Below are 15,284 nucleotides of genomic sequence, written 5' to 3'. Positions count from 1 at the left end.
GAGAGAGAGAGTGGGTCTGGAGAGAGAGAGTGGGTCTGGAGAGAGAGAGAGGGTCTGGAGAGAGAGAGAGAGTGGTTCTGGAGAGAGAGAACTTAGCAGTCCGTAAAACGTTGAGCCATTGAAACAGTGGTGGTAGATACGTTGTTTGTTGTAAACATCATAAACACAAACAACAACAAGTACTTCCAGGTTGTGTTCCTGAATCTCCCGCTGGTCCAAACAGAGCAGGAGCAGCATGGTTCTTCAGAACCCTACGCTGAACATATCCACATGAATGCTGAAAGCTTTGGGAAGCTTTGTTTGGTGAAAGGCTGGCAGAGGGCGTGGCCTCTATCCCCACGTCAGAGTGGCAGAGGGCGTGGCCTCTATCCCCACGTCAGAGTGGCAGAGGGCGTGGCCTCTATCCCCACGTCAGAGTGGCAGAGGGCGTGGCCTCTATCCCCACGTCAGAGTACTCAGGAAGTAAACAATGGAAAAAGAGAAATGTCCAACGAGGCGTTCAGGGGCAGACAGGTCTTCTGTGTTAGAGTGTTACTCCCTACAGGGGGCACTCTGAGGGTCTGAGGGTCTGCAGACCGGTCACATGCAGACGCTACAGAACACAAGGGGACGGGTCAGAACCAGAGACGCAGGACATGGGACCTTTAAGAACTCATTTGAACGTATAGTTCTACTGAGCGATGGGAAAACTGACTATTAATTATTAACAAAGTAGTAAAATAACAAGAAATAAAATAAAATAAACAATTTAAAGTTTAAGGGAATTTAAATTCAGGAATCCCAGGTTTGAACTTTTAACAGTGTTCATGGGGGGGGGGCTCCTCCCTCTGTTTGCAGTGGGCGGTGTGTGTGTGTGTGTGTGTGTGTGTGTGTGTGTGTGTGTGTGTGTGTGTGTGTGTGTGTGTGTGTGTGTGTGTGTGTGTGTGTGTGTGTGTGTGTGTGTGTGTGTGTGTGTGTGTGTGTGTGTGTGTGTGTGTGTGTGTGTGTGTGTGTGTGTGTGTGTGTGTGAAACAGAACAATCAGAGCAGCTTGTCGACACACACACACACACACCCTGACCTCTGGACTCTTCTTCTCTGTAAACACGCGGTCGTCTCGTCTTCGACCCTCCGAGCGTTTCTGGATTTGAGTCTTTTTTATTCTGGTCTGTCTCAGTCCTCTGGGGTCTCTGGTCTGTCTCAGTCCTCTGGGGTCTCTGGTCTGTCTCAGTCCTCTGGAGTCTCTGGTCTGTCTCAGTCCTCTGGAGTCTCTGGTCTGTCTCAGTCCTCTGGAGTCTCTGGTCTGTCTCAGTCCTCTGGAGTCTCTGGTCTGTCTCCGTACTCTGGAGTCTCTGGTCTGTCTCCGTCCTCTGGAGTCTCTGGTCTGTCTCCGTCCTCTGGAGTCTGGATCCAAAGGAAAGAGTCTCGATGAGCTGCAGCAGATCCAGAGACATTGGATATTAGATCATTAGTGTGTGATGGACGAGAGGCTCCTGGACTACAACCTGCTGGATGGACGCTTCAAGCAGCTGCAAGGTGAGGAAGAGGAGGAGGAGGAAGGTGTTTCTCAGAGCTCAGGGTACGAGACGCAGACAGAACCAGCTGCGAGTCGGACAGAGCTTTTGGTGTTAAAGAACTCACAGAAGTGATATAAGGGTTTGGACATGGAGACAGATGCTGTACATAGTGAACAAAGAGTGCGATGTGGGGTTGAGCCCCAGGGTGGGGGGGGGTGTGGTGTTCATGGGGGGGGGGGCTATACCAACAGCTGTGATACATATCTACTGACTTCTGTAAACAGAGAGTGCTGGTGATGATGGTCTTTATAGAAGATAGAAGATCGTGCTTTATTGATCCACTGAGAGGAAAGACCTCCTCGTTGGTCCTCGGTGGTCCTTGTTGGTCCTTGTTAGTCCTTGTGGTCCTCGGTGGTCCTCGGTGGTCCTCGGTGGTCCTCGGTGGTCCTTGTTGGTCCTCGTTGGTCCTTGTTGGTCCTTGTTAGTCCTCGTGGTCCTCGTCGGTCCTCGGTGGTCCTCGTTGGTCCTCGGTGGTCCTTGTTGGTCCTCGTTGGTCCTTGTTGGTCCTTGTTAGTCCTCGTGGTCCTCGTCGGTCCTCGGTGGTCCTCGTTGGTCCTCGTTGGTCCTCGGTGGTCCTCGTGGTCCTCGGTGGTCCTCTGTGGTCCTCGTGGTCCTCGGTGGTCCTCGTTGGTCCTCGGTGGTCCTCGTTGGTCCTCGTTGGTCCTCGGTGGTCCTCGGTGGTCCTCGTTGGTCCTCGTTGGTCCTCGTTGGTCCTCGTGGTCCTCGTTGGTCCTCGTTGGTCCTCGGTGGTCTCAGTCTACAGTATTTGATAAGTTGTTGTTTGAAATGTGCATCCTAGTCTCGGAGGTGTCCAGTTGTGGAGGAAGGTGCTTCAGCCTGTTGCTGTTTACTTGTTTACTTGTTTACTTGTTCTCAGTGAATGTTTTTGTTGAAATATTTGATTATTTTTGTAGAAAGTTTGTTGTTTCAGGGAATATCTTTTTTTTTTTACATACATGTTACACTTTTTGTTTTTTTTGCTCTTCCAATATATTTGTTTTTCATGTCCGGCGTTTTCTTAATGTTTTTATTGCAGATTGAAAAAGCTTTTACTTCAGGTGGAGGAAGTGTTCCCTGTGAGCGGCAGCAGGAAGTCATCTGTCGATGACCTTTGACCCCTCAGAGTTAAAGATTAAACTCAGTTTACTGCAGAGCGTTGTAAAAATAACTCTAGCAGAAACACACTGTAAGAAATTAACTTAACTAGCAGAAACACACTGTAAGAAATTAACTTAACTAGCAGAAACACACTGTAAGAAATTAACTTAACTCTAGCAGAAACACACTGTAAGAAATTAACTTAACTAGCAGAAACACACTGTAAGAAATTAACTTAACTAGCAGAAACACACTGTAAGAAATTAACTTAACTCTAGCAGAAACACACTGTAAGAAATTAACTTAACTCTAGCAGAAACACACTGTAAGAAATTAACTTAACTAGCAGTAACACACTGTAAGAAATTAACTTAGCTCTAGCAGAAACACACTGTAAGAAATTAACTTAACTTTAGCAGAAATACACTGGAAAACACAAGAAATGTATAATGTTTAAATATATATATTTTCTAAATTAATGCTTTAGAAACTTCAGAATAAAAGTTCATTACGACAGGAAGTACTTCAGAATAAAAGTTCAGTACGACAGGGAGTACTTAATAGTGCTTAATCCTAAGTACTTAGGAATATTAAATTATGAATTTGAATTTATTGAGAGCTGCTCTGATTGGCTGTCAAAGGTCAACTCCAGAATAACTCTTAAAGAACATCTGAAATATTATTTTAACACAAACCTCTCAAAATACCTGGAGATTAAAAAAAGAAAGACATGAAAAACAAATTCAATTTTTTTTGAGTGATTTCAAATTTTTGGTCAAAATATCTCAGCTTTTGTCTGAAAACATTCTCGGAACAACTGGATCCTTTTCTTAAGGTTAGTTTATATTATTTGTATATTTGAAGACACAGAGGCAATTCAAAGAGCTTCACTTAGGCACTTTGACAGAATTACTAAAAACAAAACAAAAACACAAACAAAGAAGACAATTCATAAAAGCAAGGAAATGATGAAAGTCTGCAGATAAAAGTGCAACGATAAGGAAAAGGATCTCAGGACAGCTGCATTCAGGAGAACGGGGTTTAAGAACATGGAGAAGAGGGGACACATGTTGATGTAGAAGAGACATGAAGAAGAGGGGACACATGTTGATGTAGAAGAGACATGAAGAAGAGGGGACACATGTTGATGTAGAAGAGACATGAAGAAGAGGGGACACATGTTGATATAGAAGAGACATGAAGAAGAGGGGACACATGTTGATGTAGTAGAGACATGAAGAAGAGGGGACACATGTTGATGTAGAAGAGACATGGAGAAGAGGGGACACATGTTGATGTAGAAGAGACATGGAGAAGAGGGGACACATGTTGATGTAGAAGAGACATGAAGAAGAGGGGACACATGTTGATGTAGAAGAGACATGGAGAAGAGGGGACACATGTTGATGTAGAAGAGACATGGAGAAGAGGGGACACATGTTGATGTAGAAGAGACATGAAGAAGAGGGGACACATGTTGATGTAGAAGAGACATGGAGAAGAGGGGACACATGTTGATGAAGAGGGGACATGGAGAAGAGGGGGACACATGTTGATGTAGGAAAGACATGAAGAAGAGGGGACACATGTTGATGAAGAGGGGATATGGAGAAGAGGGGACACATGGTGATGTAGAAGAGACATGGAGAAGAGGGGACACATGTTGATGTAGAGGGTACACATGTTGATGAAGAGGGGACACATGTTGATGTAGAAGAGACATGGAGAAGAGGGGACACATGTTGATGTAGAAGAGACATGGAGAAGAGGGGACACATGTTGATGTAGAAGAGACATGGAGAAGAGGGGACACATGTTGATGTAGAAGAGACATGGAGAAGAGGGGACACATGTTGATGTAGAAGAGACATGGAGAAGAGGGGACACATGTTGATGTAGAAGAGACATGAAGAAGAGGGGACACATGTTGATGTAGAAGAGACATGGAGAAGAGGGGACACATGTTGATGAAGAGGGGACACATGTTGATGTAGAAGAGACATGGAGAAGAGGGGACACATGTTGATGAAGAGGGGACACATGTTGATGTAGAAGAGACATGGAGAAGAGGAGACACATGTTGATGTAGTAGAGACATGAAGAAGAGGGGACACATGTTGATGTAGAAGAGACATGGAGAAGAGGGGACACATGTTGATGTAGAAGAGACATGGAGAAGAGGGGACACATGTTGATGTAGAAGAGACATGGAGAAGAGGGGACACATGTTGATGTAGAAGAGACATGAAGAAGAGGGGACACATGTTGATGTAGAAGAGACATGGAGAAGAGGGGACACATGTTGATGAAGAGGGGACATGGAGAAGAGGGGGACACATGTTGATGTAGGAAAGACATGAAGAAGAGGGGACACATGTTGATGAAGAGGGGATATGGAGAAGAGGGGACACATGTTGATGTAGAGGGTACACATGTTGATGAAGAGGGGACACATGTTGATGTAGAAGAGACATGGAGAAGAGGGGACACATGTTGATGTAGAGGGTACACATGTTGATGTAGAGGGTACACATGTTGATGTAGGAAAGACATGAAGAAGAGGGGACACATGTTGATGAAGAGGGGATATGGAGAAGAGGGGACACATGTTGATGTAGAGGGTACACATGTTGATGAAGAGGGGACACATGTTGATGTAGAAGAGACATGAAGAAGAGGGGACACATGTTGATGTAGAAGAGACATGGAGAAGAGGGGACACATGTTGATGTAGAAGAGACATGGAGAAGAGGGGACACATGTTGATGTAGAAGAGACATGGAGAAGAGGGGACACATGTTGATGTAGAAGAGACATGAAGAAGAGGGGACACATTTTGATGTAGAAGAGACATGGAGAAGAGGGGACACATGTTGATGTAGAAGAGACATGGAGAAGAGGGGACACATGTTGATGTAGAAGAGACATGGAGAAGAGGGGACACATGTTGATGTAGAAGAGACATGGAGAAGAGGGGACACATGTTGATGTAGAAGAGACATGAAGAAGAGGGGACACATGTTGATGTAGAAGAGACATGAAGAAGAGGGGACACATGTTGATGTAGAAGAGACATGAAGAAGAGGGGACACATGTTGATGTAGAAGAGACATGAAGAAGAGGGAACACATGTTGATGTAGAAGAGACATGAAGAAGAGGGGACACATGTTGATGTAGAAGAGACATGAAGAAGAGGGGACACATGTTGATGAAGAGGGAACACATGTTGATGTAGAAGAGACATGGAGAAGAGGGGACACATGTTGATGAAGAGGGGACACATGTTGATGTAGAAGAGACATGGAGAAGAGGGGACACATGTTGATGAAGAGGGGACACATGTTGATGTAGAAGAGACATGGAGAAGAGGGGACACATGTTGATGTAGAAGAGACATGGAGAAGAGGGGACACATGTTGATGTAGAAGAGACATAGAGAAGAGGGGACACATGTTGATGTAGAAGAGACATGGAGAAGAGGGGACACATGTTGACGTAGAAGAGACATGAAGAAGAGGGGACACATGTTGATGTAGAAGAGACATGGAGAAGAGGGGACACATGTTGATGTAGAAGAGACATGGAGAAGAGGGGACACATGTTGATGTAGAAGAGACATGGAGAAGAGGGGACACATGTTGATGTAGGAGAGACATGAAGAAGAGGGGACACATGTTGATGTAGAAGAGACATGAAGAAGAGGGGACACATGTTGATGTAGAAGAGACATGAAGAAGTGGGGACACACGTTGATGTAGAAGAGACATGGAGAAGAGGGGACACATGTTGATGTAGAAGAGGGGACACATGTTGATGTAGAAGAGACATGGAGAAGAGGGGACACATGTTGATGTAGAAGAGACATGAAGAAGAGGGGACACATGTTGATGTAGAAGAGACATGAAGAAGTGGGGACACATGTTGATGTAGAAGAGACATGGAGAAGAGGGGACACATGTTGATGTAGAAGAGACATGAAGAAGAGGGGACACATGTTGATGTAGAAGAGACATGAAGAAGTGGGGACACATGTTGATGTAGAAGAGACATGAAGAAGAGGGGACACATGTTGATGTAGAAGAGACATGAAGAAGAGGGGACACATGTTGATGTAGAAGAGACATGGAGAAGAGGGGACACATGTTGATGTAGAAGAGACATGGAGAAGAGGGGACACATGTTGATGTAGAAGAGACATGGAGAAGAGGGGACACATGTTGATGTAGAAGAGACATGAAGAAGAGGGGACACATGTTGATGTAGAAGAGACATGGAGAAGAGGGGACACATGTTGATGTAGAAGAGACATGAAGAAGAGGGGACACATGTTGATGTAGAAGAGACATGAAGAAGAGGGGACACATGTTGATGTAGAAGAGACATGAAGAAGAGGGGACACATGTTGATGTAGAAGAGACATGAAGAAGAGGGGACACATGTTGATGTAGAAGAGACATGAAGAAGAGGGGACACATGTTGATGTAGAAGAGACATGGAGAAGAGGGGACACATGTTGATGTAGAAGAGACATGAAGAAGAGGGGACACATGTTGATGAAGAGGGGACATGGAGAAGAGGGGACACATGTTGATGTAGAAGAGACATGAAGAAGAGGGGACACATGTTGATGTAGAAGAGACATGAAGAAGAGGGGACACATGTTGATGTAGAAGAGACATGAAGAAGAGGGGACACATGTTGATGTAGAAGAGACATGAAGAAGAGAGGACACATGTTGATGTAGAAGAGACATGAAGAAGAGAGGACACATGTTGATGTAGAAGAGACATGGAGAAGAGGGGACACATGTTGATGTAGAAGAGACATGGAGAAGAGGGGACACATGTTGATGTAGAAGAGACATGGAGAAGAGAGGACACATGTTGATGTAGAAGAGACATGAAGAAGAGGGGACACATGTTGATGTAGAAGAGACATGAAGAATAGGGGACACATGTTGATGTAGAAGAGACATGAAGAAGAGGGGACACATGTTGATGTAGAAGAGACATGGAGAAGAGAGGACACATGTAGATGTAGAAGAGACATGGAGAAGAGAGGACACATGTTGATGTAGAAGAGACATGGAGAAGAGGGGACACATGGTGATGTAGAAGAGACATGAAGAAGAGAGGACACATGTTGATGTAGAAGAGACATGGAGAAGAGGGGACACATGTTGATGTAGAAGAGGGGACACATGTTGATGTAGAAGAGACATGGAGAAGAGGGGACACATGTTGATGTAGAAGAGACATGAAGAAGTGGGGACACATGTTGATGTAGAAGAGACATGGAGAAGAGGGGACACATGTTGATGTAGAAGAGGGGACACATGTTGATGTAGAAGAGACATGAAGAAGAGGGGACACATGTTGATGTAGAAGAGACATGGAGAAGAGGGGACACATGTTGATGTAGAAGAGACATGAAGAAGAGGGGACACATGTTGATGTAGAAGAGACATGGAGAAGAGGGGACACATGTTGATGAAGAGGGGACATGGAGAAGAGGGGACACATGTTGATGTAGAAGAGACATGAAGAAGAGAGGACACATGTTGATGTAGCAGAGACATGGAGAAGAGAGGACACATGTTGATGTAGAAGAGACATGGAGAAGAGGGGACACATGTTGATGTAGAAGAGACATGAAGAAGAGGGGACACATGTTGATGTAGAAGAGACATGAAGAAGAGAGGACACATGTTGATGTAGAAGAGACATGAAGAAGAGAGGACACATGTTGATGTAGAAGAGACATGGAGAAGAGGGGACACATGTTGATGTAGAAGAGACATGGAGAAGAGGGGACACATGTTGATGTAGAAGAGACATGGAGAAGAGAGGACACATGTTGATGTAGAAGAGACATGGAGAAGAGGGGACACATGTTGATGTAGAAGAGACATGGAGAAGAGGGGACACATGTTGATGTAGGAGAGACATGAAGAAGAGGGGACACATGGTGATGTAGAAGAGACATGGAGAAGAGAGGACACATGTTGATGTAGAAGAGACATGGAGAAGAGGGGACACATGGTGATGTAGAAGAGACATGAAGAAGAGAGGACACATGTTGATGTAGAAGAGACATGAAGAAGAGGGGACACATGTTGATGTAGAAGAGACATGGAGAAGAGGGGACACATGTTGATGTAGAAGAGGGGACACATGTTGATGTAGAAGAGACATGGAGAAGAGGGGACACATGTTGATGTAGAAGAGACATGAAGAAGAGGGGACACATGTTGATGTAGAAGAGACATGAAGAAGAGGGGACACATGTTGATGTAGAAGAGACATGAAGAAGAGGGGACACATGTTGATGTAGAAGAGACATGAAGAAGTGGGGACACATGTTGATGTAGAAGAGACATGGAGAAGAGGGGACACATGTTGATGTAGAAGAGGGGACACATGTTGATGTAGAAGAGACATGAAGAAGAGGGGACACATGTTGATGTAGAAGAGGGGACACATGTTGATGTAGAAGAGACATGGAGAAGAGGGGACACATGTTGATGTAGAAGAGACATGAAGAAGAGGGGACACATGTTGATGTAGAAGAGACATGAAGAAGAGGGGACACATGTTGATGTAGAAGAGACATGAAGAAGAGGGGACACATGTTGATGTAGAAGAGACATGGAGAAGAGGGGACACATGTTGATGTAGAAGAGACATGGAGAAGAGGGGACACATGTTGATGTAGAAGAGACATGAAGAAGAGGGGACACATGGTGATGTAGAGAGACATGGAGAAGAGGGGACACATGTTGATGTAGAAGAGACATGAAGAAGTGGGGACACATGTTGATGTAGAAGAGACATGGAGAAGAGGGGACACATGTTGATGTAGAAGAGGGGACACATGTTGATGTAGAAGAGACATGAAGAAGAGGGGACACATGTTGATGTAGAAGAGACATGGAGAAGAGGGGACACATGTTGATGTAGAAGAGACATGAAGAAGAGGGGACACATGTTGATGTAGAAGAGACATGGAGAAGAGGGGACACATGTTGATGAAGAGGGGACATGGAGAAGAGGGGACACATGTTGATGTAGAAGAGACATGAAGAAGAGAGGACACATGTTGATGTAGCAGAGACATGGAGAAGAGAGGACACATGTTGATGTAGAAGAGACATGGAGAAGAGGGGACACATGTTGATGTAGAAGAGACATGAAGAAGAGGGGACACATGTTGATGTAGAAGAGACATGAAGAAGAGAGGACACATGTTGATGTAGAAGAGACATGAAGAAGAGAGGACACATGTTGATGTAGAAGAGACATGGAGAAGAGGGGACACATGTTGATGTAGAAGAGACATGGAGAAGAGGGGACACATGTTGATTTAGAAGAGACATGGAGAAGAGAGGACACATGTTGATGTAGAAGAGACATGGAGAAGAGGGGACACATGTTGATGTAGAAGAGACATGGAGAAGAGAGGACACATGTTGATGTAGAAGAGACTTGGAGAAGAGGGGACACATGTTGATGTAGAAGAGACATGGAGAAGAGGGGACACATGGTGATGTAGAAGAGACATGGAGAAGAGAGGACACATGTTGATGTAGAAGAGACATGGAGAAGAGGGGACACATGGTGATGTAGAAGAGACATGAAGAAGAGAGGACACATGTTGATGTAGAAGAGACATGAAGAAGAGGGGACACATGTTGATGTAGAAGAGACATGGAGAAGAGGGGACACATGGTGATGTAGAAGAGACATGAAGAAGAGAGGACACATGTTGATGTAGAAGAGACATGAAGAAGAGGGGACACATGTTGATGTAGAAGAGACATGAAGAAGAGGGGACACATGTTGATGTAGAAGAGACATGAAGAAGTGGATTTTATATAATAGGTGACCTTTAACAAAAGGTGTGTGTGTGTGTGTGTGTGTGTGTGTGTGTGTGTGTGTGTGTGTGTGTGTGTGTGTGTGTGTGTGTGTGTGTGTGTGTGTGTGTGTGTGTGTGTGTGTGTGTGCAGACGAGCGCGAGGCGGTGCAGAAGAAGACCTTCACTAAGTGGGTGAACTCTCACCTCTCCAGGGTGTCCTGCAGGATCTCAGACCTGTACCTGGACCTGAGGGATGGAAGGTCCCTCATCAAGCTGCTGGAGGTGCTGTCGGGGGAGAAACTGGTACACACTCTACACAACACACTCTACACAACACACTCTACACAACACACTCTACACAACACACTCTACACAACACACTCTACACAACACACTCTACACAACACACTCTACACAACACACTCTACACAACAAACTCTACACAACAAACTCTACACACACACTCTACACAACACACTCTACACAACACACTCTACACAACACACTCTACACAACACACTCTACACAACACACTCTACACAACACACTCTACACAACACACTGCACACAACACACTACACACACTCTACAGAACTAACGCTGTACACACACTGTGTGTCTCTCCATGTCCTCCAGCCAAAGCCCACTAAAGGCCGGATGAGGATCCACTGCCTGGAGAACGTGGACAAGGCTCTGCAGTTCCTGAAGGAGCAGAGAGTTCACCTGGAGAACATGGGCTGCCACGACATCGTGGACGGGAACCACCGCCTGACGCTGGGCCTCATCTGGACCATCATCCTGCGCTTCCAGGTAACACCACCACTTCCTGCATTACCACCACCACTTCCTGCAGTACCACCACCACTTCCTGTAGTACCACCACCACTTCCTGCAGTACCACCACCACTTCCTGCATTACCACCACCACTTCCTGCAGTACCACCACCACTTCCTGCAGTACCACCACCACTTCCTGCAGTACCACCACCACTTCCTGCAGTACCACCACCACTTCCTGCATTACCACCACCACTTCCTGCATTACCACCACCACTTCCTGCAGTACAGCCACCACTTCCTGCAGTACAGCCACCACTTCCTGCAGTACCACCACCACTTCCTGCAGTACCACCACCACTTCCTGCAGTACCACCACCACTTCCTGCAGTACCACCACCACTTCCTGCAGTACAGCCACCACTTCCTGCAGTACAGCCACCACTTCCTGCAGTACCACCACCACTTCCCGCAGTACCACCACCACTTCCTGCAGTACCACCACCACTTCCTGCAGTACCACCACCACTTCCTGCAGTACCACCACCACTTCTTGCAGTACCACCACCACTTCCTGAAGTACCACCACCACTTCCTGCAGTACCACCACCACTTCCTGCAGTACCACCACCACTTCCTGCAGTACCACCACCACTTCCTGTAGTACCACCACCACTTCCTGTAGTACCACCACCACTTCCTGCATTACCACCACCACTTCCTGCAGTACCACCACCACTTCCTGCATTACCACCACCACTTCCTGCATTACCACCACCACTTCCATTACTTTTTCTCAAAACATTGATTTTTTTCTTAAAATCCTGACTTTTTCACAAAATCTTGACTTTTTCTTAAAATTCTGACTTTTTCATAAAATCTTTCAAAATATTTTTCTTAAAACTTCACTTTTCACAAAATCTCAAAATTCTGGCTTTTTCTCTAAATTCAGACTTTTTCTCTAAATTCAGACTTCTCTGAATACTTAAAAATGTTAATAATCACTAGTCCCCGGCTTGAGCTTCAACATCAGGATCTGTGATCCTCTCCAGAATGGAAGTAGTCATCACATACAGAGCATCAACTAGTTCCTGAACAGTGTCCTTCACATGCTGATATCCAAGAGAGGGACACAGTCACAAGATGGAGGAATACCGGTTCTTGTAGCTAATCACACATCCTGTACTAAATACTCACTTTCTCAAAATCCTGACTTTTTCACAAAATCTTGACTCCTTCAAAATCCTGCATCTGATCTGTAGCTCTGTGTCACTGAGAGGACTGGAGCACAGAGGATGCTTCAGGCTGACTTTATTCCATCTCCATCAGATGGTTCAGATTCTCTGTCAGAGCACGCTTTGGGTCCAGAGGATGCTGTTGGAGCCTCTCAGGTTATTATGGTCTGTGAGTCAGAAAGTCTCTGACGGGGTGAGCACCAGCCTGTGAGCACGTTTCTGACAGGTGGAGCAGTTTGGATTTTAAAGCTGTCGACCAACACTTCTACCACGTAGTGTTGCAGGACTGTAGAAAAGACAACACGTGCTTATGGTACTCATCACGGTGTGTGTGTGTGTGTGTGTGTGTGTGTGTGTGTGTGTGTGTGTGTGTGTGTGTGTGTGTGTGTGTGTGTGTGTGTGTGTGTGTGTGTGTGTGTGTGTGTGTGTGTGTGTGTGTGTGTGTGTGTGTGTGTGTGTGTGTGTGTGTGTGTGTGTGTGTGTGTCTGTGTGTAGATCCAGGACATCATTGTGGATTGTGACGACAACAAAGAGAAGCGTTCAGCGAAGGATGCTCTGCTGCTCTGGTGCCAGATGAAGACCGCCGGGTGAGGCTCTAGAGCTTGATATATACCGTTCACTGTGAGCGTGTCTCTGAAAGGCGTGTCTCTCAAAGGCGTGTCTCTGAAAGGCGTGTCTCTGAAAGGCGTGTCTCTGAAAGGCGTGTCTCTGAAAGGCGTGTCTCTGAAAGGTGTGTCTGTTCCTCAGGTATCCAAACGTCAACATCCGCAACTTCAGCACCAGCTGGAGGGACGGCATGGCCTTCAACGCACTCATCCACAAGCACAGGTAACCTTTAGATAACTGACACACAGGTAACCTTTAGATAACTGACACACAGGTAACCTTTAGATAACTGACACACAGGTAACCTTCAGATAACCAACACACAGGTAACCTTCAGATAACTGACACACAGGTAACCTTCAGATAACTGACACACAGGTAACCTTTAGATAACTGACACACAGGTAACCTTTAGATAACTGACACACAGGTAACCTTTAGATAACTGACACACAGGTAACCTTCAGATAACTGACACACAGGTAACCTTTAGATAACTGACACACAGGTAACCTTTAGATAACTGACACACAGGTAACCTTTAGATAACTGACACACAGGTAACCTTCAGATAACTGACACACAGGTAACCTTTAGATAACTGACACACAGGTAACCTTCAGATAACTGACACACAGGTAACCTTTAGATAACTGACACACAGGTAACCTTCAGATAACTGACACACAGGTAACCTTTAGATAACTGACACACAGGTAACCTTCAGATAACTGACACACAGGTAACCTTTAGATAACTGACACACAGGTAACCTTTAGATAACTGACACACAGGTAACCTTCAGATAACTGACACACAGGTAACCTTTAGATAACTGACACACAGGTAACCTTTAGATAACTGACACACAGGTAACCTTTAGATAACTGACTCACAGGTAACCTTTAGATAACTGACACACAGGTAACCTTTAGATAACTGACACACAGGTAACCTTTAGATAACTGACACACAGGTAACCTTCAGATAACTGACATACAGGTAACCTTTAGATAACTGACACACAGGTAACCTTTAGATAACTGACACACAGGTAACCTTTAGATAACTGACACACAGGTAACCTTTAGATAACTGACACACAGGTAACCTTTAGATAACTGACACACAGGTAACCTTTAGATAACTGACACACAGGTAACCTTTAGACAACTGACACACAGGTAACCTTTAGATAACTGACACACAGGTAACCTTTAGACAACTGACACACAGGTAACCTTTAGATAACTGACACACAGGTAACCTTTAGATAACTAACACACAGGTAACCTTTAGATAACTGACACACAGGTAACCTTTAGACAACTGACACACAGGTAACCTTTAGATAACTGACACACAGGTAACCTTCAGACAACTGACACACAGGTAACCTTCAGATAACTGACACACAGGTAACCTTTAGATAACTAACACACAGGTAACCTTTAGATAAATGACACACAGGTAACCTTTAGACAACTGACACACAGGTAACCTTTAGATAACTGACACACAGGTAACCTTTAGATAACTGACACACAGGTAACCTTCAGATAACTGACACACAGGTAACCTTTAGATAACTGACACACAGGTAACCTTCAGATAACTGACACACAGGTAACCTTTAGATAACTGACACACAGGTAACCTTTAGATAACTGACACACAGGTAACCTTCAGATAACTGACATACAGGTAACCTTTAGATAACTGACACACAGGTAACCTTCAGATAACTGACACACAGGTAACCTTCAGATAACTGACACACAGGTAACCTTTAGATAACTGACACACAGGTAACCTTTAGATAACTGACACACAGGTAACCTTTAGATAACTGACACACAGGTAACCTTTAGATAACTGACACACAGGTAACCTTCAGATAACTGACACACAGGTAACCTTCAGATAACTGACACACAGGTAACCTTTAGATAACTGACACACAGGTAACCTTTAGATAACTGACACACAGGTAACCTTTAGACAACTGACACACAGGTAACCTTCAGATAACTGACACACAGGTAACCTTTAGATAACTGACACACAGGTAACCTTTAGACAACTGACACACAGGTAACCTTCAGATAACTGACACACAGGTAACCTTTAGATAACTGACACACAGGTAACCTTTAGA

The 15,284-nt window shown here is 45.0% G+C and overlaps 1 protein-coding gene across 2 annotated transcripts in view; it reads left to right on the top strand.

Annotated features, from left to right (window-relative positions):
- The window catches only part of LOC307043624 (spectrin beta chain, non-erythrocytic 1-like), an 81,984-nt gene that overhangs the window by 12,135 nt on the left and 54,565 nt on the right, over window positions 1-15,284 (top strand). Inside the window, exons 1-5 of one of the 2 annotated variants that reach the window (XM_079688194.1) lie at window positions 1,026-1,514; window positions 10,660-10,811; window positions 11,145-11,318; window positions 13,016-13,107; window positions 13,268-13,348. In XM_079688194.1, the coding sequence (XP_079544320.1) occupies window positions 1,457-1,514; window positions 10,660-10,811; window positions 11,145-11,318; window positions 13,016-13,107; window positions 13,268-13,348 (557 nt within the window). In that variant the 5' untranslated portion in view covers window positions 1,026-1,456. Of the gene's footprint in view, window positions 1-1,025; window positions 1,515-10,659; window positions 10,812-11,144; window positions 11,319-13,015; window positions 13,108-13,267; window positions 13,349-15,284 lie in introns of those variants that run through there. The other variant, XM_079688193.1, reaches the window with a different exon arrangement.

Source organism: Notothenia rossii (genome assembly GCF_949606895.1).
Source record: "Notothenia rossii genome assembly, chromosome: 1".
NCBI lineage: Eukaryota > Metazoa > Chordata > Actinopteri > Perciformes > Nototheniidae > Notothenia > Notothenia rossii.
Note: the sequence above shows the minus strand (reverse complement) of the source record. Positions and strands in the feature narration are given on the sequence as shown.